The 25,647-nt window shown below is 40.9% G+C and overlaps 2 protein-coding genes across 8 annotated transcripts in view; one reads left to right on the plus strand and one right to left on the minus strand.

Annotated features, from left to right (window-relative positions):
• OPCML (opioid binding protein/cell adhesion molecule like) overlaps positions 1-19,004 on the plus strand; it is a 1,344,396-nt gene extending 1,325,392 nt beyond the window's left edge. Inside the window, exon 7 of the mRNA XM_088800810.1 lies at positions 18,976-19,004. Coding sequence (XP_088656936.1) covers positions 18,976-18,989 — 14 coding nt within the window. The 3' untranslated portion in view covers positions 18,990-19,004. The remainder of the gene's footprint in view (positions 1-18,975) is intronic.
• Positions 11,036-25,647, minus strand: part of NTM (neurotrimin) — a 1,007,340-nt gene continuing 992,728 nt past the window's right edge. For 5 of the 7 annotated variants that reach the window (XM_088800814.1, XM_074321816.2, XM_074321814.2 and 2 more), the window contains 2 exons: positions 25,325-25,360; positions 11,036-15,075 (listed from right to left, as the gene is read on the minus strand). In XM_088800814.1, the coding sequence (XP_088656940.1) occupies positions 14,978-15,075; positions 25,325-25,360 (134 nt within the window). In that variant the 3' untranslated portion in view covers positions 11,036-14,977. The remainder of the gene's footprint in view (positions 15,076-25,324; positions 25,361-25,647) is intronic. The other 2 variants (XM_074321817.2, XM_074321815.2) reach the window with 1 other exon arrangement.

A 25,647-nucleotide genomic window follows, 5' to 3' on the forward strand; every position in this document is an offset into this window, starting at 1 on the left:
TTTTCTACAGTGGCTGTGCCAATTTACGTTTCTACCAACAATGTCCAAGAGTTCCCTTTTCTCCATATCTTTGCCAACATTTGTTCTCTCTTATCTTTTTGATAATAGCCATCCTAACGTGTGTGAGGTGGTATCTCATTGTGGTTTGATTTTCATTTCCTGACGATTAGTGATATTGATCACGTTTTCATGCACTTGTTGCTATTTGTAGGTTTTCTTTGGGAAAATGTCTATTCAGTTCCTCTGCCCATTTTTTTAATCAGATTTTTTTTCTATTGAGTTGAATGAGTTACTTATCCTTTTTTTTTATTATTAACCTCTTATCAGATATATGGTTTGCAAATATTTTCTCCCATTTTGTAGGTTACCTTTACATTTTGTTGACTGGTTTTTTTGCTATGCAAGTTTTTAGCTTTTGTATGTAGTCTCATTGGTTTATTTTTGCTTTTGTTACTTGTGCTTTTGGTGTCAGAGCCAAAAAATTTTTGCCAAGACCAATGTGAAGAAGATTTTTCAATAATGTTTTCTTCTAGGAGTTTTATGGTTTGAGGTTTTATGTTCAAGTTTTTAATCCAACTAATTTCAAATTAGGTTTTGTGGTGTTGTAAGATATGGCTCCAATTTAATTTTCCTTCATGTACGTATACAATTTTCCCAACATCATTTATGGAAGAGACTGTATTTCCCCACTGAGTATCTTTGGTTTCCTTGTCAAATATTAGTTGACTGTAGATGTGAAGGACCATTTCTCGGTTCTCAATTCCATGGTCTATGTGTCTATTTTAATGCCAATACCATACTATTTTTATTACTATGCTTTGTAATATAGTTTGAAATCAAGAAGTATGATGACTTCTGCTTTTTTCTTTCTTAAGATTGTTTTAGCTATTTGGGGTCTTTTGTGGTCCCATACAAATTTTAGGAGTGCTTTGTGTGTTTCTGTGAAAAATGCCATTGGAATTTTGATAGGGATTTAATTGAATCTCTAGATGAATTTAGGTAATATAGACATCTAAACAATATTAATTCTCCCAAGCCAACAGCACAAGATATTTTCCCATTTATTTGAGTCTTCTTTAATGTATTTCATCAAAGTCTTACTGTTTTCAGTGTACACATCTTTCCTTAGTTAAATTTATTTCTAAGCATTTTATTGCTTTTTTATGCTATTGTGAATGGTATTGTTTCTTTGATTACTTTTAAAAATATTTTGTTGTTAGTGTAAAGAAACACAACTAATCTGTATGTTGACTTTATCTTGCAACTTTGTTGAATTTGCTGATTCAGTTTAAGTTTTTTGGTGAATTCTTTAGGATTTTTTAATATATTAGATGGTATCATCTTCAAACAAAGACAGTTTTACTTCTTCCTTTCCTATTTGGATATGTTTTCTTGCCTGATTGCTCTAGCTAAGTCTTCCAGTACTATTTTGAATAAGATGGTAAGAGTGGGCCCTTGTCTTGTTTCTGAACTTAGAGAAAAATTTTGTAACCTTTGGCTACTGAATATGATGTGAGCTTCTCATATATGGCTTTTATTATGATGAGGTATAGTTAATATACTCAATTTTCTGAGAATTTCTATCATGAAATAATACTATATATTGTCATTTCTTTTGCATCTATTGAGATGATCCTATAATTTCCATCTTACATTCTTCTATGTGGTATATCATATTTATTGATTCACACATACTGAACCATCTTTGCATCCCAGGGATAAATCCCACTGGATCGTGATGAATGATCTTTTTAATGTGCTGTTGAATTGGTTTGCTAATATTTTTTGAGAATAGTTGTGGATTCAGTCTCTTTTTCATTTTTTTTTTATTTATTTGAGTCTTCTCTCTTTTTTCCTTAGTTTTGCTAAAGGTTTGCCAACTTTGTTTATCTTAAAAAAAAAAAAAAACAACTCTTAATTTTGCTGATTTTTGTTCTGTTGTTTTTCTGGACTCTGTGTCATTTATTTCTGCTCTGATCTTTACTATTTCCTTCCTTATGTTGTCTTTGAGTTTAGTTTTTTCTTCTCTTCTAGTTCTTTGAGGTGTAAAGTTAAGTTATTTTGTTGAGATATTTCTTTCCTTCTTTTTTTAATGTAGGTATTTATCACTATAAACTTCCTTCTTAGAATTGCCTTTGCTGCACTCCATCAGTTTGGAATGTTGTGTTTCCATTCTTATTTGTTTCAATATTTTTTTTTTTATTTCTTTTTTGACTTTATATTTGACCCATTATTTGCTCAGTATTGTTAGTTAACCTTCATATAATTGTGTATTTTTTAGCTTTTCTACTATAATTGATTTCTAGTTTCATACATTGTGGTCACAAAAGATACTTGGTATGATTTTAATCTTCTTAAATTTGCTCAGATTCATTTTGTGGACCTATCATGTGAGACCTATCCTGGAGAATGTTCCATGTGTACTTAAGAATAATTTTTTTTTCTGCTGCTGTTGGATGGAATGTTCTGTATATGTCTGTTAGTTCAATTTGGATAAAGTAGTTCAAGTCCAACATTTTCTTATTGATTTTCTGTCTGGATTATATAAATATTGTTGATAGTGGGGTACTGGAGTCCTCTACTATCATTAGGTAGTTGTCTATTTCTCCCTTCAGATCTCTTAGTATTTGTGCATATATTTAGGTGCTCTGATGTTGGGTATCTATATATTTATGATTGTTATATCTTCTTAATAAATTGATCCCTTTATCATTGTAATGAGCATCTTTGTGCTTTTCATAGTTTTTGACTATAGACTAAAGTATAGGTACCCTGGCTCTCTTTTGGTTTCTACTTGCATGGATTATCTTTTTGCATCCCTTCACTTTGAGCTTATCTATGTCCTTAAAGCTGAAGTGAATTTCTTGTAGGCAACATACAATCGGGTCTTGTTTTTATATCCATCCAACCACTCTATACATTTTAATTTTGAAAATGTAATCCATTTACAAGAAGAGTGATTACTGATAGGTAAAGATTTACCAAAGCCATCTTACTAATTGTTTTCTGACGTTTTTGTAGTTTGCTTATATCTTTTTCCCTCTCTTACTGCATTCTTTATAAATTGATGATTTTTTTTTATGGTGGTATGCTTTGATTCTCTTCTCTTTATTTTTCATGTATCTATGTAGGTTTTTGCTTTGTGGCTACCATCAGGCTTACACAAAACATCTTATAGATATAATAGTCTATTTTATGCTAACAACTTAACTTTGAATACATACAAAATCTTTACCTTTTCACTCCTGCCTTTTATATTTTTGATGTCACAATTTACCTCTTCTTATATTGTGTGTTCATAAACATATTATATACTATTGTTATTTTTAGTACTTTTGCCCTTTATAATAAAGTGGTTAACATACCACCATATGAAAGTGTTAGAGTATATTTTATATGTTTTCATGTTACTAATTAGCATCATTTTATTTCAGCTTGACAAACTCCTTTTAACATTTCTTGTAAGGCAGATCTAGTGGTACTGAACTCCCTCAGTTTTTATTTGCTTTGGAAAGTCTTTATACCATTTTCATTTCTGAAGGACAACATTGCCAAATACAGCATCCTTTGTTGACAGATTTTTCTTTTTTCTCTTTGAACATAGCATCCTTCTTTCTCGGACTATAAAGTTTCTGCTGAGAAACTCACTTATAGCCTTATGGAGTTTCCCTTGTAAGTTACAAACATTTTTTTTTTTAGTTTTCTTTTTTCTTTTTCCTGTTTTTAAGATTCTCTGTCTTAATTTTGAAAGTTTTATTATAATGTGTCATAGAGAATATATCATTAAGTTGCATTTGTTTGGTGACTTATAAGCTTCACGAACTTGGAGGATTCCAAATACCACAACAGATTTTGGAAGTTCTGCACCATTATTTAGTTAAATAAATTTTCTGTTATTTTCTCCCTCTCTTCTTCTGGAACACCAATAATTTGCGCATTGCTTTTTTTTGATGGTACCCACAGATCATGTAGACTTTCCTTACTCTTATTCATTCTTTTTTCCTGTATTCCCCTCTAAGTGGATAATTTCAAAGGTCTTGTCTTCTAATTCACAGATCCTTCTGCTGGTTCATTTTGATGTTGATGGTGTCTATTGCATTTTTTATTTCATTCGCTATGTTCTTTAGAATTTCGTTTGGTTCTTTTTTATGATTTTAGTTCTTTGTTAAACTTTTCATTTTGTTCGTGTATTGTTTTCCTGCTTTTGTTGACTTGTCTTTTTGTGTTTTCTTATAGCTCATTGAAATTTGTAAAACAGATATTTTGAATTCTTTATCAGGAAAATCACAGAACTCCTTGTCTTTGGGGTAGGTTACTGGAACATTGTTTGATCCTTTGGTTGTGTCATGTTTCCTTAAATTTTTTTTTTTAATATTTTTCTTAAAGTCTTGCATCGCTCTCTTCACATTTGTAGTAGTAGGCACCCCTCCAGTTTTTACTAATTTCCTTTGGGAGAGAAATATCTTCGATCAGCTCTTCTAGGGTTTCTAAGGCTTTCTCAGACCTTCTATGGATATGCCTATTCCATGCTTATTACTCTCTCCTGTGGCAGAATTCGGAAACTTGTATGTCTTTTCTTGATCCCATAATGCACCAGGCCAAGTGCCGACATGTCCCTTTTGCTTTCCCAAAGGTCATGCTGACTCAAGTTTGTGCTTCTTCCTGGCCTTCAGATTTGGACTGCCTTTCTGTGCTTGCTCTCTAGCCATCGACCAAAGCTTACCGTTGCCAATGTTGAGAGCTCACATAAAGAGCTGGGCACAGGATGTGTGGGTGGGTATGAGTAAGGCAGGCAAAATGCTGGGGGTGGCCATGGGCCAGTTTGGGAGATCCATGGGCAAGGTATCACCACCAGTTTGTGGGAAGGCTTCTTGATGGATCCTACAATTTGTAGGATTCCTATCATTTTTGTGCCCTCTTAGAGTCCTGTCTGTCACATCCTAGCCTCTTCCAGCCTCCCAGTCAGTAACTCATGGTTTACTATTCTGGGGGGAGCGAGAGAGAAATGGGCTTCTTTGTCAATGTTCCACATATCTGGGGAAGGTGAATGCTCACTTAACGCTACTTTTCCTTGCAGGAGAAATCATGGACTGAGAAGACTTCATTTGGGACTCAACTGTGCTGCCTTTGGGGATAGGTTACATGGGTAAAGTCAAACTGTTCCTCTTTCCCTCTTCTAGGAATCCAAATCATATTTTTAGCTCTAATACTGTGCTGGTGCTTTTCTGCTGGAAACCTCGACTTCTGTAAAGCCTCTCAAGTTTGTGGTTTATGGTTTAAGACAATGTTCTATAGGGGCTTTTGGACTGTGGCTGAGAAGGGCGGCAGCCAGTTCACAGTCCATAGCCAGAACTGAAGTCTGTCTGCCTATTCCTGATACACAGGTGGGCAAGACTCCTCCTGGTCCCTTAGCATATGTTGTTAGATTCCGTAGCTCCCACAAAGGCACTTTCGTTTACGCATGGATGCCAAATGTTGTTGAAGGGGGTTACAACTAAGACATTTGATCAGTCATGTTCCTGACATTACTCCTCAAGGAACTTTTGAAGTATAGCAACCTGGGGCTTCTTTTGTAATTGTTTTGTTCATGGGGCTAATCTGGGTCATCTACCAGATGGCTAAACCTGAACAATGTGCCTGAGTCCAACCAACTATCCTGACTGAAGCTAACCGAGATGCTTGGCTCTATTGATGCAACATGTAGCATAGAACTGCCTCAGATGTCAACTAAGACCTTAAAAATGATCTGGACTGATGCTTAGTTCAAGGAACTGCATCTATAACTCACGGTATTAGTAATGCAAATTCCACGGCGTAGCCCAACCAGATCAAATTTCTTTCCTTTGAGTCATAATATTACTCTCTAAATGCCTAGTGTGAGCAAAGGGGTATTAAAACAACCTTGTGAAATGGAATTTTTTTTTTCCAAATTGGTTCTTTTTGGATATCTTGTTTCCTATGTTATCAGTGCCAAGGCAGTCTGTACTAAAGGAAGGGAATGAGGAACAGAAAATGAGATAAAAGGAAATGTATAGAAAAAAATATGACTAAAGAAGATATGGATGAGCTAGATTACTGAGTTACTTAGTCAGAAATTCTTTCTAACCGATACTTAAGGGATATGCCTTAACACTGCTATGTTTGTTAATGAAAATAATCTATGCTTTTACTCTCAAATTCCAACTTGATTCCCATTGTTCTGGAGCTCAGATCATCCTATGCCACAGATTCTACCTGAGTGATTATTATTTTATATTTTTGAAGACAAGGAATGATGAGACATTAATATAGATGCTCTTAGTGTGTCAATGTTTAGAAGAATGATTCTATATGTAGCTGGGACAAAGACATGCATTAAAGCAAAAATTATCAGGAGATCAGGGTGTTTGAAAGATTTGTAAAACAGTGGTGTTGAGGAATGTGAGAGAAGTGGTAGCAAACACATAATGCCCTTGTGCTTCTGTGATAAAGGGTGATTACTTCTGACTAGTGAATTATACTATAGAATATTGATTTCCTTGTTCAGGACTAGGGCTGGGCAAATGGTTTGCCTGACCCTCTTATACACGTGCTATGCTGGTATTAGTTCAATCAAATGCTTAGTAGATGAAAAATAAAAGTTTCTTGAATGGGTGGCATTTTGTACCCAGGACACAAGGAAGAAAATGCTAGTGAAAAGGATGAACTATCCCATATTCTATGCTGACCACGTTAGGCCTAACAGGCATTGAAAACACCACCACGACCACCACCACCACCACCACCACCAACAGCAACAACAACTCAAAAAACAGAGCTGATTTGATTTCCTTGTCTCAATGTGGGCGATGAGCTATTTGGCTGACAGAAAGAGTCATAATTACTAGCTATTACAAATAAATGCACAAGCAGGTTTGGTTTTACCTAAACTAGTATAATTGTCAGAATAAGGAACATACTAAGAAGAGCCAGTCAGCAAAAAGAGTTTAGTGTAAAGAGCTGGTGCAATTAGATCATTACGAGTTTTTGATTTCTAAATGATGGGCTCTAATCCGTAGGAGACTCCCTGGGTGATTCCAGAGGGTTCTCTGTTTCTTGTTTATCTAGTTAAGAATCAAAGCATGTAGAACACAATTCTTATCAAGTATATTTGAGAAATGCAAGCAGCCTATAAGAAAAATCAAGGGTGAAACTTTACTTTAGGGTGTTATAACATGGAACTCACTGGTGAGTTTGAAATGGCCCATGGAACATCTGAAACTATCTAGAATGTTTTGTGCATAGGTTCTTGTTTGGATTTCCTTTTTTGAGAGAGTGTCTGTATGTTTTCTTCAAATTCTCAAAGAGTAGCCTAACATCTAAAGGTTTGAGAATGGTAGCCTTCCATCTTTTTGTCATGACCCCAAAGAGGGGCTCTTTTTAGTTCAATATAAATAGATACCTTTTTCTTACCTCCTCAAGGCCAAAGCCTGCCCAAAGGCTTTGCCTTGGCTTTAAATGTGGATTTTCATTATTTCAGAAAATAGATATAAGCTATAGAAGGATGCAGAAGGAGGTTCAGAGGATTCCAGAACTCTGGAGGCCTTCTGAGAGCAACTTGCAGAACATACATTGTGCTGATTGGAAAACAGAGGGCCTGGAAGATTCAGTGGTCTCCTGAAGATTCCACAGCAAAGCTGAGGCTGTGTTTAGGCTATAATGTATGTTTTGACTACCTGTTTCATATTCTATCTATCTATGCACATTTGTGAAGAAAGTGAGGGGAGATTGACATCAATAGCTCACACTAACTTTAATGTGCAAAATCTGATTGTATTTGCCAAGAACCCTTGAGTAGCGAGGCAGGTCTTCACCTCTATGCTGTACGAACTGACTTTCAACGTAACAGAACACATGTGGTCTATGCATGCAGAGGCCTCCTCACACACCTAGACTCAAGGATACGTTTTATCTTTCTGGACTTTTTTCTCTAGTTTACCATTTTATTTTCATTTTTCTTACTTTTTAAATTCTAAGAGGGACTCTTAAAGACAATAATTTTGTATTTAAGAGACAGCCTCTGTTGCTGTACATCTTAGTGCCTGTCTGTTTTCCTTTCCAAGTAGGCAAATAGGAATGAGAATTGTGGGCATGAATAAAAAGAATGACATACTGCGGGCTTGAATCAGTAACAAGAAAGTATTTGTTTTCCTTTTTCCTTCTCCTCCTTCATCCTTCCAAGGGAGGAATAGGACCCCTCACCACATGTGTGCTACATGGCCTATGCTCTTTTTAACTTTATAGTGTATATACAAGGGGTGATCAAAAGATAGAGTGAATGGTTACATTAAAAAAAAGTAAAAGACACATTGTCATTAATCCTCCTCAAAATACTCCCCCTCACTTTGAACACACTTATCCCATTGTCCTTGCCACTTTCTGAAGCAGCTCTGGAAGTCTTCCTTCGTGAATGTCTTTAGTTGCACTGTCATGGCTGCCTTGAATCGATCCAAAATGTTTACTTTTCACGGTCATTTTGACTTTGGGGAAGAGCAAGAAGGTGCATGGTGCCAGATCTGGTAAGTAAGGTGGATGAGGACACGCTGTAATGTTTTTATTTGACAGAAATTGTTGTATACTTGAAGTGATGTGTGGCACAGAGCATTGTCATCATGGAGGATGAAGTAAAGACACTCACAAAAGAGGATTTCCAGTACTGCTTCAGAAAGTAGCAAGAACAATGGGATAAATGTATTCTAAGTGAGGGGGAATATTTTGCGGGCATTAATGGCAAAGTCTTTTACTGTAATACATTTTTTTTAAATTTAAACATTCACCATATCATTTGATCACACCTCGTAGAGTAAGATGTATGGCTTACTCTGATCATTCATTCAACTTTGCAAGTGAAACTTCAGAAGAAACTGAAGCTTAAGAGAGTGAATGGGTACTTGGGGGAAGGGGCCAGGGCTCACACATCTTCTAATGCCCAGATCAGGCTGAGCTTCGGCCACTGCCTCTTCGGTCCTCATGCTCTTCACTGGGGAGTTAACAATGAATTCAGAGTCTAGAGGTCAGGATGAAATGGTGAGCGGACTTGGTGGACTTGGAATTGAACCAACAAATATGTCAAATGAAACCTACACAAGCATTTCTGGGCCTTTGAGCAGAACACTTACCAGATGCAGTGATATGATAATTAAAAACCTTATTTGGAGACCCCTCTTTTCATTATTATCTCCTGTTATTTTAAAGATGAATCTTGGGAATGACAGGTATCATCTATTTTGAAGAATTAAGTAATTACAGTAAATAACACACACACACACACACGTACACGTACACATGTACAAATACTCCTAGTGAGAACTCTGAGACTTTTGCCAGGTCCCAATATCTTTTACTTCTCCAGACTTTAAGATCTGTGGTAGTTCATACTGTCTTGTTTCACTTGTGTCATATAGAGAGCAAAACTGAACAGCAGCTTGGGGCTAATGTCAATTCTTATTCCAGAAAAAGCTACGTATTTTATTAGACAACACTCTTTTCCAAGGGCTACTGTGTCCATTCCTCAAGTTCTCCTTAAGGGGTGACTTCAAAAATCTATAGAAATGGCACTTTTGATTGCATGTATTCCCTTCGTGTAAGCCATTCTGGAAACAATGACAATGTGTTGGCTCTAGAATTTGCCCCGATTTACACTTTCAATTGTTATTTATCAAAAATTCAATTTTCCAAATTTTTCTTGCATAAATCTTATAAAATCTAAAGACTGGATAATTGACTTTTAAAGATTCAAAAGATCAGCAATCTTCCATCTTAACATCTTATATAAAAGATAAGGAAAAGGAACCCAACTAATTAATTAGTAATAGGATCTAGACTACAACCTAGTTCAGTTTGGTATCCAAAATACTGCACTGATACTAAAAATTCCAAAGTTAGATTCACTGGAAGCAAGGTAAGTGCTGTGGCAATAGCCAACTTATATTTCTAGGAAGTTCGTGCAGGGAAATAATTCACTTTCAAATAATGCTAACAATCCCTATAATAAAAAGTTATATACTTTCACAATATGCCAGAAGCAGATATGCAAGTTATTGGGAGACTTGCATGGGGGGGAAATCAACATTCAAAAAACTAAAGCCAAATCGAGCCTCCTTTATAAAAGATAATGCAACAAAATGCATCAGATATACATTGTAAGAGTGATCTTAACTTGAGCTCAGGAATTAGTCTTTTCTACAGAAAGCCGTATTGTTCTAATCATGTGATATGGATATGCTACAAAAGATACGGAGTTGTGCAATTCAGGGACATGAGAATGAAGATGCAGAAATTCAGTTACTCACAAATTATGGGGGTATTAATTTGCGTTTATTGCCTCGGAGGCAGATAGATTTGGACACTCCTGGAAACAGGATTTGAATTAAGAGCAGAGAGAGGTAAGAATTAATGCTTTAGAATGGTCTGATTGAGCAGTTATGGGACGATGACAAAGGAAATGCTACTGTACAATCAAATCCCAGTGAGCAAGTTTTGAAACAAATTAGTTCCAGGATTTGGTTTTAAAAAATGCTGGAGAGAGTTATTATTTAGTGCCTCTGTCAGATACCAGATTTTGCTTATCTGGTGAAGACTGAATGGCTGGTGTGTGCACATGCATCTGGCCAACAGTAAGTAGCACAAGAGCAATGTAGGCTCATCATAAGCAGAGACCGTCTAGTTTGCCACGTCTCCTTTTGTATATATTGTTCTCTTCTAGTGAAAAGCACCTCCAATTTTTGTCATTATAAGAATAGAAAATTGTGGATGTCTTGTTGATTCCACATTTTATATTTTTATCAAACAAATCCACCCATTAATGGGTCAATCCTGTGATTGATTAGTGTGATGATCTTGCCTTCTAAACTCATGGTTCAGGGATATGAGATAAAGATGGGGTCAGTCCAATGAAATGTGCTAAACCTCAATCAGATTTTAGTGCTAATTCACTTGCTAACTTATCTCCAGCTTGAATAACAGTAACTGTCATTTATCATCACCACCATCATCACCATCCACAACAACAAAAACAAACATTTGTGGGTCATTTATTGTGAAGACGGCTCCAGCGTTGCAATCCCACTCGCCAAGAGGGACAAGTACTCACAGTGGACAAGAACTCACAATGCTTCAAATTAGACATAGAAACTCATTGTGGAGAAGCATTGCGAAGAAAGATTTAACTACAGGAACTTGAGAGCTGTTGCACATGTGGAGCAGATATTCTGTTGAAAGATGAATGGGATTCTACAGGAGTGTTTGGTTAGAGTGGTTAGGGCTTGAACATCCCCACTACTCCCCACCGCAAAAGGCTATCATGAGATAAAATGTGCCAAACATAAACCACATTTTCCCCAAGGAGTATCTTAGTGTTAGGGGTAGTGGATTAATCTTAAAATATGATAGTGACTTACATCTAAGTCTACAGGGGTCCAGTACATTTGAAATCCAGGCCAGCTTACAGTAATAGTCTTCTATCAGTACCCATATCAATAAAAATAACTGCAGCTAGTATTCGGGATGCTTTTCTTTACTTACTCTAATGAACACTATTTTGCCAACCTCCTGTTTCCTGAGAAGAGATAGCCTGAGGATTGCCCTTACAAGCTTCTATCAAAGCCATGAACTCCTGGACTGAACTCTAAATCTCGCTGAGGGCCCTTGCTCATGGGCATCTAGAAGCTCCCTTTAAAGATTGGAATTCAGCAGATTGGGGCTCATGTGGCACAGTAAGTAGGAGATGAGAGGAAACCCCTCTTGAGGTAGGATAGGAGTTCTCCGATCTGATGTACTCCTCATCCATGGCAGAGCTGGTTATCCAAGGGGCATGCTCTTGAACAAACGGAGCTCTAAAAGTCCACAAGGCAAGAAGAGAGATTGAGATGGCAAGCAGGTAAAATGAAGTCTTCCTCATGAATGCCACTTTACAAAGTTGACATTGTCAATCAAGGTGACTGACCAGTCACTCCTGGGAGGATGGTGATGGAGTGATCAACGCATGCTTGGTTGATATGAAAGAGAAAGTTTCGATCAGATGGAGGTCTTGTGCCACTGTGTTCTCTTGTCCCAGCACAACCTAGGAAGCATCTGTTTGCAGACGCCTGGGTGTATTTTATTCAGAGGTGTTTCTGGGCTCAAGTTTAGCAATATGGAAATGACCTGTGTTTTCCCACTGTATTCCAGGGAACCATGGTCTGCACCCAAATTCTCTGGTCAGTGTCTGTGGAAGTTCCAGGCACGAGAGAGCCTGGAAACAGACACAAAACCCTTGACTTTCGCAGTTCTGGAACATAAGGAAAGAATGATACCAATTCAGCCCAAACCTGTGAGGCTTGGCCAGACTGTTCCCAACCGTGCTACCAGGAAGAAGTGGGGTACCTGGCACCTGGTGCTGGGAATAGAAGGACAGAGGGCACACACACAAACATGAAGTCAACAAACTTTTCTCAACTTTGCTAGTAGCCACTGGAAATGAATCGAGTCCTTTACAAATATGTCCTACTCTTCTCAGATGGAATTGACCCCTGAGGACTTAAGTACAGTAGTAAATCTTGAGTATTCAGCTCTGACCTAATTTCTGTCTCAGTGAACCTTTAACTACTATTTAATTCCCCAAATCAATCAGAACAGCTTAGAATTATTTGAATATTATTTTGTATTAAAATCTACCTTTCCTCTTAATTTGTGGCTAGAGGCAAGCTTTGGGGAGCAGGTATGGAGGGAAGAGAGTCCTCAAAACATTGGTTGATAGGATTTGGGATTATTCAGTACCAACCCATTATGTTTCAAGGTTTTTTGTTTTTTGATTTTTCGGTGTGTGTGTGTGTGTGTGTGTGTGTGTGTGTGTGTGTGTGTGATAGCTGCACTATGTTGCCTCCTAGAAATAATCACACGTAAAAGCCTGTCCCTCACTGGACTTGACATTTTGCCCAGGTTATGAGGGGGAGTGTTTGGACACAAGTAGGAAGCTGACAGCCTCATCCAGGACCTTCTGAAAGCTTTGGGGACAAAGTCTTTATGAGACCCACCCACCCTCACTTCGGTTAGGAGGATGGAGGTGGTTTTCTGACTGTCCTGACTGTCATCAGAGCACATACCACAGAAGGAGGCCCACTCACCCCATGGAGGGGTCTAAAGAGCAGTAGCTTGAGTCAGGAGCCCATCCCCCTCCATGTTCTTCACACCTGAGCCAGCCAGGCTCTGCTCCCCCTCACCCCCGCTCCCTTGAGAATGAGGTACCACACCAGGTGAAGAGGGACATGGAACACTTTTTAATGTCAAGTCAGAGACAACCCCTCCCTCCCCCAATCCCACTTTCCCTCATCACATCCAGGACCCCTCCCCGAGGCCTCTCTGGTTCCCAGACTTCAGGGGAAGGAAAAATGTTATCTAAAAACTGCATTTTCTTCTCTTTCATACACACGCACACAAACGTGAGAAATTAAATAAAATAAACCAAGAGGATTCAATTCTCCAGTGGTCACAAAGGCATCAGAGATTCCCATATGGGCTAAAGCAAGTGGTTACTGACTGTTTAGTTGGTTCAGTTGCTTGTTTGTTCATGATGGAGAAACAAGGTGCCTGTGATGGCCTCTGAGAGCCACACCTGGAAAAGATGCTGCGTCTGGTATTAGTGTTTTTTGTTTTTTTCTTCTTTTTTCTCTTTTCTCTTTTTATAAATGTCTCTGACATGTAAATAAACTAAGGAAATAAAATGGCAGGAGCTGAGTACACAATTACCAGTAAACTCTATCATCTTTTAGAAGATCAACACACACCTAACACCATATACAGCATGCAGTAATGTCTGAGAAAGGACCCTGCTGAGAAATAAAATGGCTAGAACTCTAACAAAAAAAAATATATGTGTGTGTGTGTATATATATATGTATATATATATATATATATATATATATATATATATATATACTGTATAATATATGTCATCAAAAGAAGCATAGCCAACAAACTCAAGATACAGTGCAGATCACCCTTCCATTTCTAAACAGCACGTAGAAGCATAGTGTTGTCTGTATTAAATGCCAGAATAAGGAGAAATCTGTAGCGCTGGTGGAAATGTTGGTTAAATTGTATGTGAATTTTTGGTGGATCTGCCAAATCCTCACCAGGTGGTTAATGCCCGGTGTGTGGTCCACCAGTTGTAAACCTAGCAAAGAAGTGCACTATTCATTTATAATGTTTAACAAACATACTTCTCTTCACCCCTTTCATTTGTGTATTTTTTTTTAGTTTTGTCTTATTTTTGCACTAAGTTCTAGACTCATATCAGAAAATATAATTAATAAAATTAATAATGAATCAGAATCCCTTATTATCCATGATGTCCATGTAGTAAAATGAAAAAAAAAAAGTTTAATAATATTTTTGTGACTGTTGATTGTGGGATTTTTGTAGCTGTCAGGCTGTCGTTTAATTTCCTTTTTATTTATTTATTTTCTTAAATCTGCGTTTCATAACACACACAATAGTGGCACAGTCTACAAAAGGGCCCGCAGTGGCACATCTGGGCCACACGTCTCACTATGTGTTCGTCTCTATTGATTGAATTTGGGGTAGCCGACTCCAGAATTTTCCTTGCTGGGGGCACTTTAGTGGGTGGAGCAGCAGCGCCCTAGCCCACCTGAGGTCACGCAGTGCAGCTTGCGGGCGGGTCCAAAGCCAGGTGTGCGCTGCTCCCATTGGGGAAAAAAAGAAAACTCAGCTGTACCTACGTATCTGCAAGGACTGCAAGTCGATTGATTTTCGATTTCCTTTTTAAACGTGTTTTCCCAAAGTATTCTTTGTTCCCCTCCCTCGAATTTTTGTCCCATTAGGCTCTGTTTCTCTGAATTTCATTTGATTATATCTTATTTAGAAACAGGTTTGCTCTTGCTGCTGTCGGAGTTGCCGTTGCCGTAGTGTTGGTGGTTGCAGTAGCGGCAGCTTTTCCCTGGTGGGGGAAGTGGCACTCACATCAAAATTTGAGGAGTACGAAGGCAAGGAGAGGTAGCAGCCAAGTGCAGCCTGCCCTCCTCGACGTCCCATTGTTCACTTCACTGACTACGCCTGGGCCTGTGGAGAGAACACACTTGTCAGGAGCAGCTAATATAAGAAGTCTACTGTCATTAGGCCTCGCCTCTGATGAGGCATCTCTCTAACTGGGAGCATTCGTTTTTCCAGCTCCATATGTAGGGGGCTGCTTAGAAATAGACCTTCTACAGTTTTGAGTCCATGGATGCACACTATATAATGGGGAGCCCTCCTTTGCCAGGAGAGAACCTGAGGCTCAAGTTAAAATATGCTGGTGGCCATGACTCCTTTACTGTGTCATAACATGCTAAGGCCATGGTTCAGGGTCAAGCTCAAGAAGAAGTAGCAGATTAATTAATATCCTACACAGAACTTGGATAAAGTAAGACCCCACATTATTTGCCTTATCACCCAACCAGTTCTGAGTACTGCCTGCCTTAAACATTCACATAACCCTCCAGCTATTCCACCTGTTGTTCTGGAAAGGACCTGTTGCACGCCACAATCTGCCTCCCTGCTGCTGCTGCGTGGGGCTCAGCGTCCTTCTGTCAATCACTGCATCTCAGGGCAGGGGACTGGGCTTCCACCTGGAGCACTTGGCCTCTTCCCCATCTGGCCTTGGTAACAGCAGACCTAGCTCTAGCATCACAGGCCTGAAAAGCCAAAACCAGCTCATATGAAGTGGAGGTGGGAACAAGTAAAGAAACAAGTGGCCTTTTGCTGTGTCCATGGAAGTAAGGGGAGGTTTATGTGAACGTTGCGATGCACAACTTGCCATGGAGTATGTCTGTGAGTGGGAGATGGATGGCACATTTCCATACAAAGCACACACCAATCTAGCCTGCTAACAGATGCTCTTTGAGATGAAGCCAAATAGGACAGGTCATAAAATTCCCCAGCAGCTTTCCTAGTATTCTGAAACAAAAGTGTTCTGGCCACCTCAACCAGGTGGTCAAGAACGCCCACAACCCATGGAACCATGATTCATGAACAGTACACACAAGTTCAGGTGCCCAGATGACTTAGGGACCCGATGAAGTAGGGCACCTTCTCAGCCTGGACTTGCTCTGGCACATCTGTAGCGTTGAATTTCCCGGAAGTACTTAGAGGTGGTGTCCACAGTAAGTCCACGTCCTCACTAGGAGTGAAGGAACAAGGCAGAGCCTGCCCGCCTGACTGGGGTGCTGGGTGTTGGAGACACGTCCAGCTAAATGCAGGTCAGCATCAGGCCGGGCTTCCAGATTCCATACGTGATTATTCCATCAAGTCCTAGAGCTTCACGCTTGGAAGCACTGCTCATTTGATTTAATTTCTTAGACCTTTAGGGCAAATCTCTGATTCTGGGTCAGTGCTAAATGGACATGAGTTGGAAATGCACCACGTTCTCCAACGACATGTGGCCCTGTTGTCTGGGTCGCAGTATTCCGAAGGCCAGAACTTCTTGGTAGTGCGAGTTCTCTTGACAAGAAGCACAAGGGAGGCTTATTCTACTCTCCATCCTGCAGAGGTGAACTTTCAGGCAACACAAGACTGAAGGCATCTGCCAGGAAGTCCCTCTTTTTAGTCCATCACTCTGTTATCTACCCAGCATTCTTGGGGATCCCAGTAGAGAAACCACTCCTCAATGCCTTCCAGAGTGACAAGTCATGTTTCTCTCCTGTGAGGAATCCCTAACGCTCTGGGGCACTCCAGGATCCTCCACAACAAGACCCTTGTCTGTGCCTGAGGCTGTTTCTAAGACACAAAGTTTGATCCTATTGTCCCCAGGATCAACAGGCCTTTGTGGGAGCCTGGTCCCATGTTTAGGCTGGGCAGAGGTAGTGGGTGCATTCAATCTTCCCTCATGTACGTGGCACAGTGATTCTGAATGTGTTCCGCATGCCTGGCACGTGGCACGTCTGGCCAGACAGTCATCTATTGGTACGTGGCTCTTTTTCTCTTTCATCAATTTTGGTCTCCTGAACATTCACACACAGCTTTGAAATCCACTCCCCATTCATCCCAGCACACTCCCTCCCTCTCCCTGCCCACTGGCCATGGCTAAGAAGATGTCCTGTGGTAAAAGAGAAGGGGAACAAATGACAGTTTCCAGCATTTAGAAGCTTTCTTCCACTCCCTTGTATTCCCTGCTTTCAGGGCTGCCCAGCCAGTGGAAGTCTCCGGGGGGAGAATGGAGAATGCCACAAGCCAGGCATATAGTCCAGCAGGGGTCTGGCTTGGTTGCCATGGAAGAAAAGTTGGAAAACCTTGTTTGCAGGCCAAGGACTCTGTAGCCCCACAGGGGTGGCAGCTGTGACTGGCAAACAGCCCCCAGGGCACCTCACATGGCCAGGATGCTCTACATGTGTCCTCCCTGGGCCCCTATGTTCGGTTTCACTGCCAAGCCCCTCAGAGTTCCTTTGTGGCTGTGCTGCAAGCTGGGAAGCACCACCGAGAGACTGTATGCAGGGGTCCTGACATATTGTATCAGAAAACTCTCCCCATAGAACAAAGGCAAAGGCCGCCAAGTGCCTCCGAGCCTCCTCGTGGTGTGCTGTTCCTCTGGATGAGCTCCTGGGCCTCCGCTGCTTCTCCTGGCCCCTGTTCCAGGCCAGCGGTGGGGGACAGGGTGGCTGTCACTCACTGTGAGGGGCTACATCCAGCCTGCCTCCATCCCTCCACACTCTCTCTCCCCTCACCCAGACCGATCCTTCATGTCCAGGAAACCTGACCTGGACAAAGCCAACAGGAGGAGGAAGAAACAGAGGCAAGAAATGGAGACAGGGGAGCTCCACACATCTTGTCAAAGAATAACTCCGAAGCAGCTCTCCTTTCAATTTCTACAAATGTTTGCAGATTGAGCCTTGACTCCTCGGGTTTATTCTTTATACTGATTCCAGGGTAAAGTTTCTTTGATTCCAAATTGATCATGCTACCAATCTGATGGGTCCCTACAGCCTTCACAAAACTTCCCAGTGACTTGGTAGAACACGCCGCATTTCATAATCTGCTCGGTTATCTGCCTCCGTAGCCTCTCTTCCTGCCATGTGTTCTTCAGTTTCTCCCTGCCCCTAACTCCATACACCATAAGCACATGTGATGCACTTACACACACACACACACACACACACACACACACACACACACACACGTTTTCTCTCCCAGCCATATTCTCCGTCCTTCTCAACTTCATACCCCCTACCCCTCTGCCTGAAATTCTCTTCACTCGACTCATTCCTCCTTCTTACTCCAGGTTCTGTTCTGGCCCCCAGTCACCTCCTCCAGGCAGCCTCCCTTGACTTGCTGTGGTTTGTTTCCACAGCACCACATACATCCCAATATTAAAATGCCTACCACCCACTGTTCTAGTTCTCTTTATTTGTCTAACTTCTGGATTTCTTCCTCTGGGCTCGAAGCTCCTTAAGAGTAGGGTCTATGTCTAACTGGGCCCATGACAGGTATTCAATAAACATTTGCTGGAGGAAAGAAAGAACCAGAACATTGTGATGCATGTTGACATGCCCATATTTACTTTGTCTCTGTGTTTTTCTTCTTCTTAAGATTCGCCTTGGGAAATAACAACAACAACAACAACACAAACTCTTTTCCTTCCTTGCCTTTTGTTTTACCACAATTTTCTGTTCCTAACACCTTTCCCCTCTTTTTCCAACTATTTCCAATACAAGTCACTGCAGATCCCTGTGGTTGAGGGAAAGTATATATACAAGGAGAAGTAAAACCGTATGAATTAGGTTTTCAGGCAGAGTGCTTGCACTTGAAACGGTGTTCCAGCTCCTTAAAGAACACTCATATACTAGGTGAGGACTATTATCTCCATTCTGATAAGTGAAAACCTCAGAGAGTTTAAGTGACTTTTCTAAGGTCCCTTGACTTCTATCTTCAAATGCAATTTTCTTTACACTAACTCATAGCTGCTGGTTTGTGTGTCTCATTCATTTGCAGAAAATGAAGAGTGAATTAGAGTAAGGGCCCAGGCCTGTCCCACCTGGGCACTGGTTAAGGTGGGAAACACACAGGCCATCCCACACTGACCAGCACAAGGAAGAATGCTGAAACATGAGGAACTTTTGTTCAGGTATGTGTGAATCATGACATCCTGGAGCAAGGCCCTCCCAGAGCCTGTGCTGGCCAGAGTGACAGCTCAGCCCATCTGCCTGGTGACATGGGCCACATAGATGAGGCCTCTGTTCTTCATCCAGCCACACCTCCACTCCACATTGGATGCCTTTATTGCCTCTATCGCATTAGAGAGCTGTGGAGGCCTAAAGAGACTAATTATCAGGACAGTTAGGGTCCCAGAGAACTGTGATGAGTGCCAATTATCCATTGGAAACATCTGGCAAGAATAAAAGCCTCAAATAAGGCACATTTTATTTGTAGCCAAGTAAGACACACGAGAACCTCCCCTTTCCTTCCACTTTCCCCTCCCTCCCATTACTTCCCTTCCAGTTGAGAGAGAGAGAGAGAGAGAGAGAGAGAGAGAGAGAGAGAGAGAGAGAGAGAGAATGGGGTAAGCAAAGGGCAGCATGCAAGGCCAAGGTCTAAGAAGATCATTGCATTAGAGTATCCATATACAAGGAAAGAAAGGAAAGCAAGGAAAGAGGCAGGCCTGGTGCAGAGGCACCCAGACATGGAGCTATTCTCGGAACTGATAGGTGTTCATTAGTGCCGCCGGCAGAGAAGTTAGACTTCTGCAAGTGGAAGCTACGCAGGGAAAATGGGATGTCCATGGGGATAGGTTAATCTAAATTGACACAGAGATAGCCCAAGGTCAGGGAGCAGGCTCACTGGGTTGCTTTCTGGGGTTAGCTCAGAAAAGACAGCACCTTGGAGGGAGACAGTTTTGCATACCCCATCCTCACCAAGGCAATAGCTGCCTAGGAAATAAATATACGAAACTTTCCAAAACTTTCTAAAAGAAATGAAAAACAAGCCACTGTTAAGGGAGAAAGCAGTCAGAGGCACTTGCTTTGCTGTCAGATGGTTTGGGGAAAGGGGCCGGCACTCCAAGCCCTCTTGCATTTGCCTCTTGCTGTACTGACCACAGCTCAGCCTCATACGTGCACCCCTCTCGCTTGCTGGGAAGTCAGTTGCCATGATGGTTGGGTTGGGGAAAGTTATGAGTGATGTTCAGATTGGATTGCTGACCAAAGAGAGCTAACACATCTACCTTGTCTTAGCAGGGGACTCAGGTGTACCTTCAAACCTGAGGCCCCAAGCAAATGAATTATTCTTTGTAGAACAACTTTCTTTCTTTGGCGACTCGACTGCTCCCAAATTAGTTGAAGTCTATAGGCCATAAGTGTATAATTGGCAGATACAAATGGATTATACTATAATAATTTGAACATAGGTGTCCATGTTATATTGGAGGTGTTTGACTGGAATTAATGTGTACATCTCAGAAACACTGATGAGCTAGATTACATTTGCCAGAGGGGCCCAGACTTTGGCTATCTGACTTTCTTGCTGAGTCAGACTATAGCAAGTTGACCTAGAGGGCTTCATTTCTCTGGGCCAACCTGAGGCTACAAGACCTGCATCCATGCCATTACACTTGAACTTGTTGAGACCTGCCTGTGGAAATAGTGGTACTTCAGCTGCTCTCTGCTGACTAGACCATGATAGATCCCCATTTCCCCAACTCCAAGCTTTCAGAACAACCCACAGCACCTTTTCTGATGATATGAGATGGCCTGATGTGGTGATAACCTAATCTCTTACTTCCCTCTGTAGCTAGGGGCCTCTGCAGTTGTTCACCTTGGATATAAAGAGGATGAACAATCCTTTTCACAATGTATCCGTATATCAAATCACCATGATGGACACTTAAACGTCTTACAATTTTGACATTTATACCTTAATAAAGCTGATAAAAAGAGAAAATGACATTAAAGTCTCTTGCACTGAAGTGATACCATTCCCTGTGCAAAGTTCCTCACAGGTAGAAAGATAACCTAGATATAATTTGACCTAAACTCAACTAAAACATTTGACCAGAATCAGAATACACACTTCTGCATTCAAGCTCTCAATCTGTTTAAAGGCATCTGAAATAGATTCTCTTTCTTGATCTAAGGGAAGAACATTATCAATGCTGAAAAGCCAGTCTAAAAAAAAATGTAAGCGGTGATCTATGATCAAAGATCAAAGGGCTGAGTCAGAGATCTCATGTAAAGTCAGTGTGGCAAAGAAAAGCCAGGAGTGCTGGTGACCTATTGTCTGTGTGTTTAGCAAGGACAGTCCCTTGGAGTGATTGCTGCATTCCAGAAACCAGCCCAGAAGCAAAGGAAGGGATATTTTCAGGAACTGTCTCATTCAGGTACCACTGACTTGAGTTTCTCTGTACCAAGAAGGAGGGTAACTGGAAGGACGGAGGGCAGTCTGAAGAGACACTCTTGGAGGGGTAAGTAGTCACAGGCCTTTCACCCCAAACCACAAGCAGTATAAGTGTAGGGTTCATAGAATGACTGGGGTGCTGGTTTAGACTCTGCTAGAAGGAGGACATAAGGAAGGCTTCTACTATTTGGTAGTTTGGCTTGTTGTAAGTATCAGGAAAAGAAATAAATTGAAAGTATAAGTTCCGGTAGTGCAAGTACCAAAAGTAACTTTCTATAAGGTAATGATCTGAAAACAACTTTAGCTTAATTATTTCCATCCGGAACAAAAAGAGTCCTTTTTCTTCCAGAATCTCCAACACCTGCTACTTGAAAGAAGGTCAACACTCTTTAGCATCCACATAGGTGAAGGACTATTTGACACTCATCCATGACTTTAGCTAGAACTTACCCCTGGGCTTTTCCAAGTAGCGATGATTCAACTATCCTGGTTAACTAGAATGGGATTCTGCCCTGCCTAATAGCTCACCACAACAAGGGGGAAATATGGCCACGATAGTCTTTATATTTACCCTAAACCACTCATGATGCACTTTAACCCAGTCCCTTGGATTTGGTAGAGACTTAGAAATGCTAACACCACCTTCTATATCACGCCTGATGTGCCATTACTGTGGGCCCAGCTTCCGGAAGTACGAGTCGGGCGTGAGCTCCTGAAGTGAGCACTAGCTGTAAGCGCAAGTTTTTGAGTCAGGGCTTGGCTATCAAGAAAATTAACAATCCCTGAAAATCCAAACCTGTATTTTCCTCACCTCGAGGAAAGAACTTGACTGAAATTCGTGATCTTTTTGTTGATATATTAATGAGAAGCCAGGTGGAGTGGGAAAAAAATATTCAAAAGAAAGGGTGAATGAAAGAAAAAAAAAACAAAAAACAGCCTCCCCTCAAGAATCCAAGCCAGTATCTCTGGTCAATCTATAAAGTGATATTTTTGCCACCGAAGGCAATGTTTGTAGCTAAACTAAATCCAAGTGCCTAAGTAAGTACAAGGCTACTGTCTCTCTGATTATAGTAAGTAAAGGAGGGCCAGTTTCACGTCAGGATGGACATATAAACCTTCTAGAAAGAGGATAAGGATGCTTTTTTTTTTTTTCCCCCACCTTCTGGTATTTAGAAACACATGCCATAGAAATGCTAACGGCTGGATGGCTGGGGCTAATTAACTATCTTTAGTCCTCTGCTGGGAAGAACTAATCATCTCTCCACTGCAATTTTTTCCTTCTGATACAGTTTACTTTAGTTCCCTTTCTTTAATAAGTCGGTTTGATGGTAACTGTAAGCTTCACAGGCATTAATCAGCCGACCTTTCCCGGCCCACTGATACCATCAAATCTGACTTAATGCCTAGGAGATAGGAGATAAAGGGCCAGTGGATGGGAAACAAACAGTTCCCTTGCCGCTGAGTTTGCAGTGTGGGCCCCCGCTCTTCTGCCTGCGAGGGAGTTCGGTGAGGGATGGTGGCACATCCCTGAGCCCTTATTTATCATGGCAGGAGTCCTGCACCACCAAATATTAATATGGGAGGGTGACATGCAATCTGTTGTGTTTGCAAAAGGGGAGCAGAGAAATATTTCAAGGATGGCAGAAAATGCTGAGGAGGAATAAAATTCTTTTATAAGAATCTTTCTAGTCCATCCAGATGGGGGGTAGCAAAATAGCTCAGAACTTCTCTTACAGCCAAGTGGTTCCTGTCAGTGGAAATCCATGCGCATAGTATTTCTGAGATAAAATGGGAACTTGGAAGTATTCCCTGAGAAAACAGTTAGTTCTCTCCGGGAGACTAGCAAAGGAGGAGGAAGGCAGTAAAAAGAACACAGATAAATGAAGGAAATGCCCCAGATGCACAAGATCTGTCATCTCTAAAGTATTTCTTAGTTATACAAAAGAGTCCAACAGCTATATTGAAGGCCACATTAATCCAAATATTGGAATATTCCAGATGTCTACAATCTACAACGTCTGCCCTTGACTCATTGCTTTATTCAATAAGAAGGATGAGGGTTAGAGAGCATCTGAGAATCATAGTAGAGAGTTGGCATACCCTTTCACCCACATTCATAGTTGGCAGCAGAGGGAAGTGAGGCAGGACAGTGTCGTCTCAGCAGGTAGAGCCTGAATGAAGTCCCTTGGTCCTGTCCTGTGCTCAGCGGCCAGGTAGTGATTTGTTTGATTCCGGATGGCGTTGTTCTTGTTGTCTTTGGTGTGGGCCAATGCTCCCTCCATCAGTTGAGTACACCTTCGGTTAAATACTAACTCCTTAGCAACCACTACCTGTTTTAGAAGCTCCTGTTCCTTCTGAGGATGAAGAACTAAGTGATCAGAATGAGCTGAGTCACTTCTGAAAGCACATCCTGTTAGCAGTACCCTCTTAGCTCCAGTTTCTCACACTTCCCTTTTACCATTTATGTTAACCACTTTTCTAATGCGCTCTATTTTAGATCTGTGAATGTGCTTTGCACAGGCATTCATTAAACATAAGTTGAATCATAAGTTGCACCTGAATGCTTCCACTGACTTCCCTTTTTCTATTTCTTTGTTTCGTTTTCCTGTTTGTGGTTCATCACAATCACACTCTACATCATAAGGTGAATAATGCAGCCCTACATTTTCTTTTCATGATAGAAGTAGGTTTCTTCATCTGTCAAACAGCTTCCCCAAATAATTCATTTCCTTTCATCTCCTCCCCTACCTTCCAAGTCTAATGCCATCCTCCAATGATTGCACAGACAGATGTGAATGAATGAACAGGATGGGGATGGGGTGGGGTGGGATGAGAAAGACCAGAGGTTCAGGGTGGAAGGTGGGAAAAGCTATTCCCCTCATTGTCTTCACAGCTGCCTTCCTGCTGGGCTAGCTTATGGTCTGCACTGCCCTTAGGAGGAGAGAAGCAGCACACACAGCGTGTGTTATATTCTACCACTCAGACTGGGCCCACTTCTGCTCAAATGCTTAGTTACAGTCATAACGAATTACTCATACTAGGCTAGTAGACCTTGAGAAAATTTGAAGGGCTGTGCAAACAGAGGCAAGAGATGCAATTGTCTTACATGTGAAAGTGACCTAAGTGGAAGAGGATGTAAAGGGGCTGGAGAAAAGGTCTTGAGAAATGAGCTAATGAACTCCTACGATGTCACACCGAGGGACACCCTGTCTTTCAGCTAGCATCTGGAGATTGGACTTTAATAATTCAAATGCACCTAGCAGTTTCCAAAGCCTTTTAAATATATATTCTCATTTGAAAAGTGGAAGAACTCTAAGGTAGATAAGGCAGATCTATTCCATTTTATAGAAGTGGAAATTGAGTCTAAATAACATTTAGTGACTTGCCCAGGAGCACAGAACTACTAAATGTCAAACTCTCAAATAGAACTCAATGGCATCCCACTCGAGATGGCTACTTTCTGACCACTAGGTCGGCTGTGTCATGCCTACCTTCCCCCTTGGAGAACCTCCCCTGGGACCTAGCTGATGTATTGCAGGGGATACTTGAATCTTCAAGTACCTAGTGTTTCCTTCTTTGCTGAGGGGCCATCAATAGGGATCATGTTATGAAAATTGCTCACTGGGTTGGAGTTATTTTCTTATTGGTTCAGACTCACTCACTCAATCTTTTGCCTAGCATAGGTCTCTGGCTTTGAGATATTAATGATGTTTCTTTTCTTTCCCCACTCCTAACCCTTCTAGGAATGTGTGGGCAAGGAATGAGCAGCGAAAAGGGAGCTATCCTTGGAGTTTCACCAGCTCCCAGTAACCACCTTAGCTTCCACTGACATCCTTTAATCAACTTTACAGATAGGAGCCTCAGGGAATGCACAGAGAAGTAGGGAAAGGGAATGGAGGTTCTAGGAGAAAGGGGAGGAGGGGAGAAACCACAAAGCAAGGGGGATACTGACCTTGAAACAAAGTTGAGCTTGTAGGCTCATTTAGTTCTAAATCAGGTGAGGGACATACAGGAGAGAAAAATGAAAACAAACACATATATTATATACAGTAGCTATATATTTGTCATATATAGTTTGTATACTGCCTTTCACAAACATTTTTGGCGGGATGAATAAATAATGGAAGACACAAAATCCAAAGGTGGTAGGACAAGGTGCAGCATGAGAAACACTAAAGTGCTGTATGCTTCCATGCTTGGATGTGATGGTTGGGAAGTGAGGGAGCTGGCTATTTGTACATTTTCCAGTGAAGATGGAGTTATCCTTAGTTTATG

Source organism: Rhinolophus sinicus, chromosome 9, assembly GCF_057876585.1.
Source record: "Rhinolophus sinicus isolate RSI-liver-muscle chromosome 9, RSI-T2T, whole genome shotgun sequence".
In the NCBI taxonomy this organism is placed as follows: domain Eukaryota; kingdom Metazoa; phylum Chordata; class Mammalia; order Chiroptera; family Rhinolophidae; genus Rhinolophus; species Rhinolophus sinicus.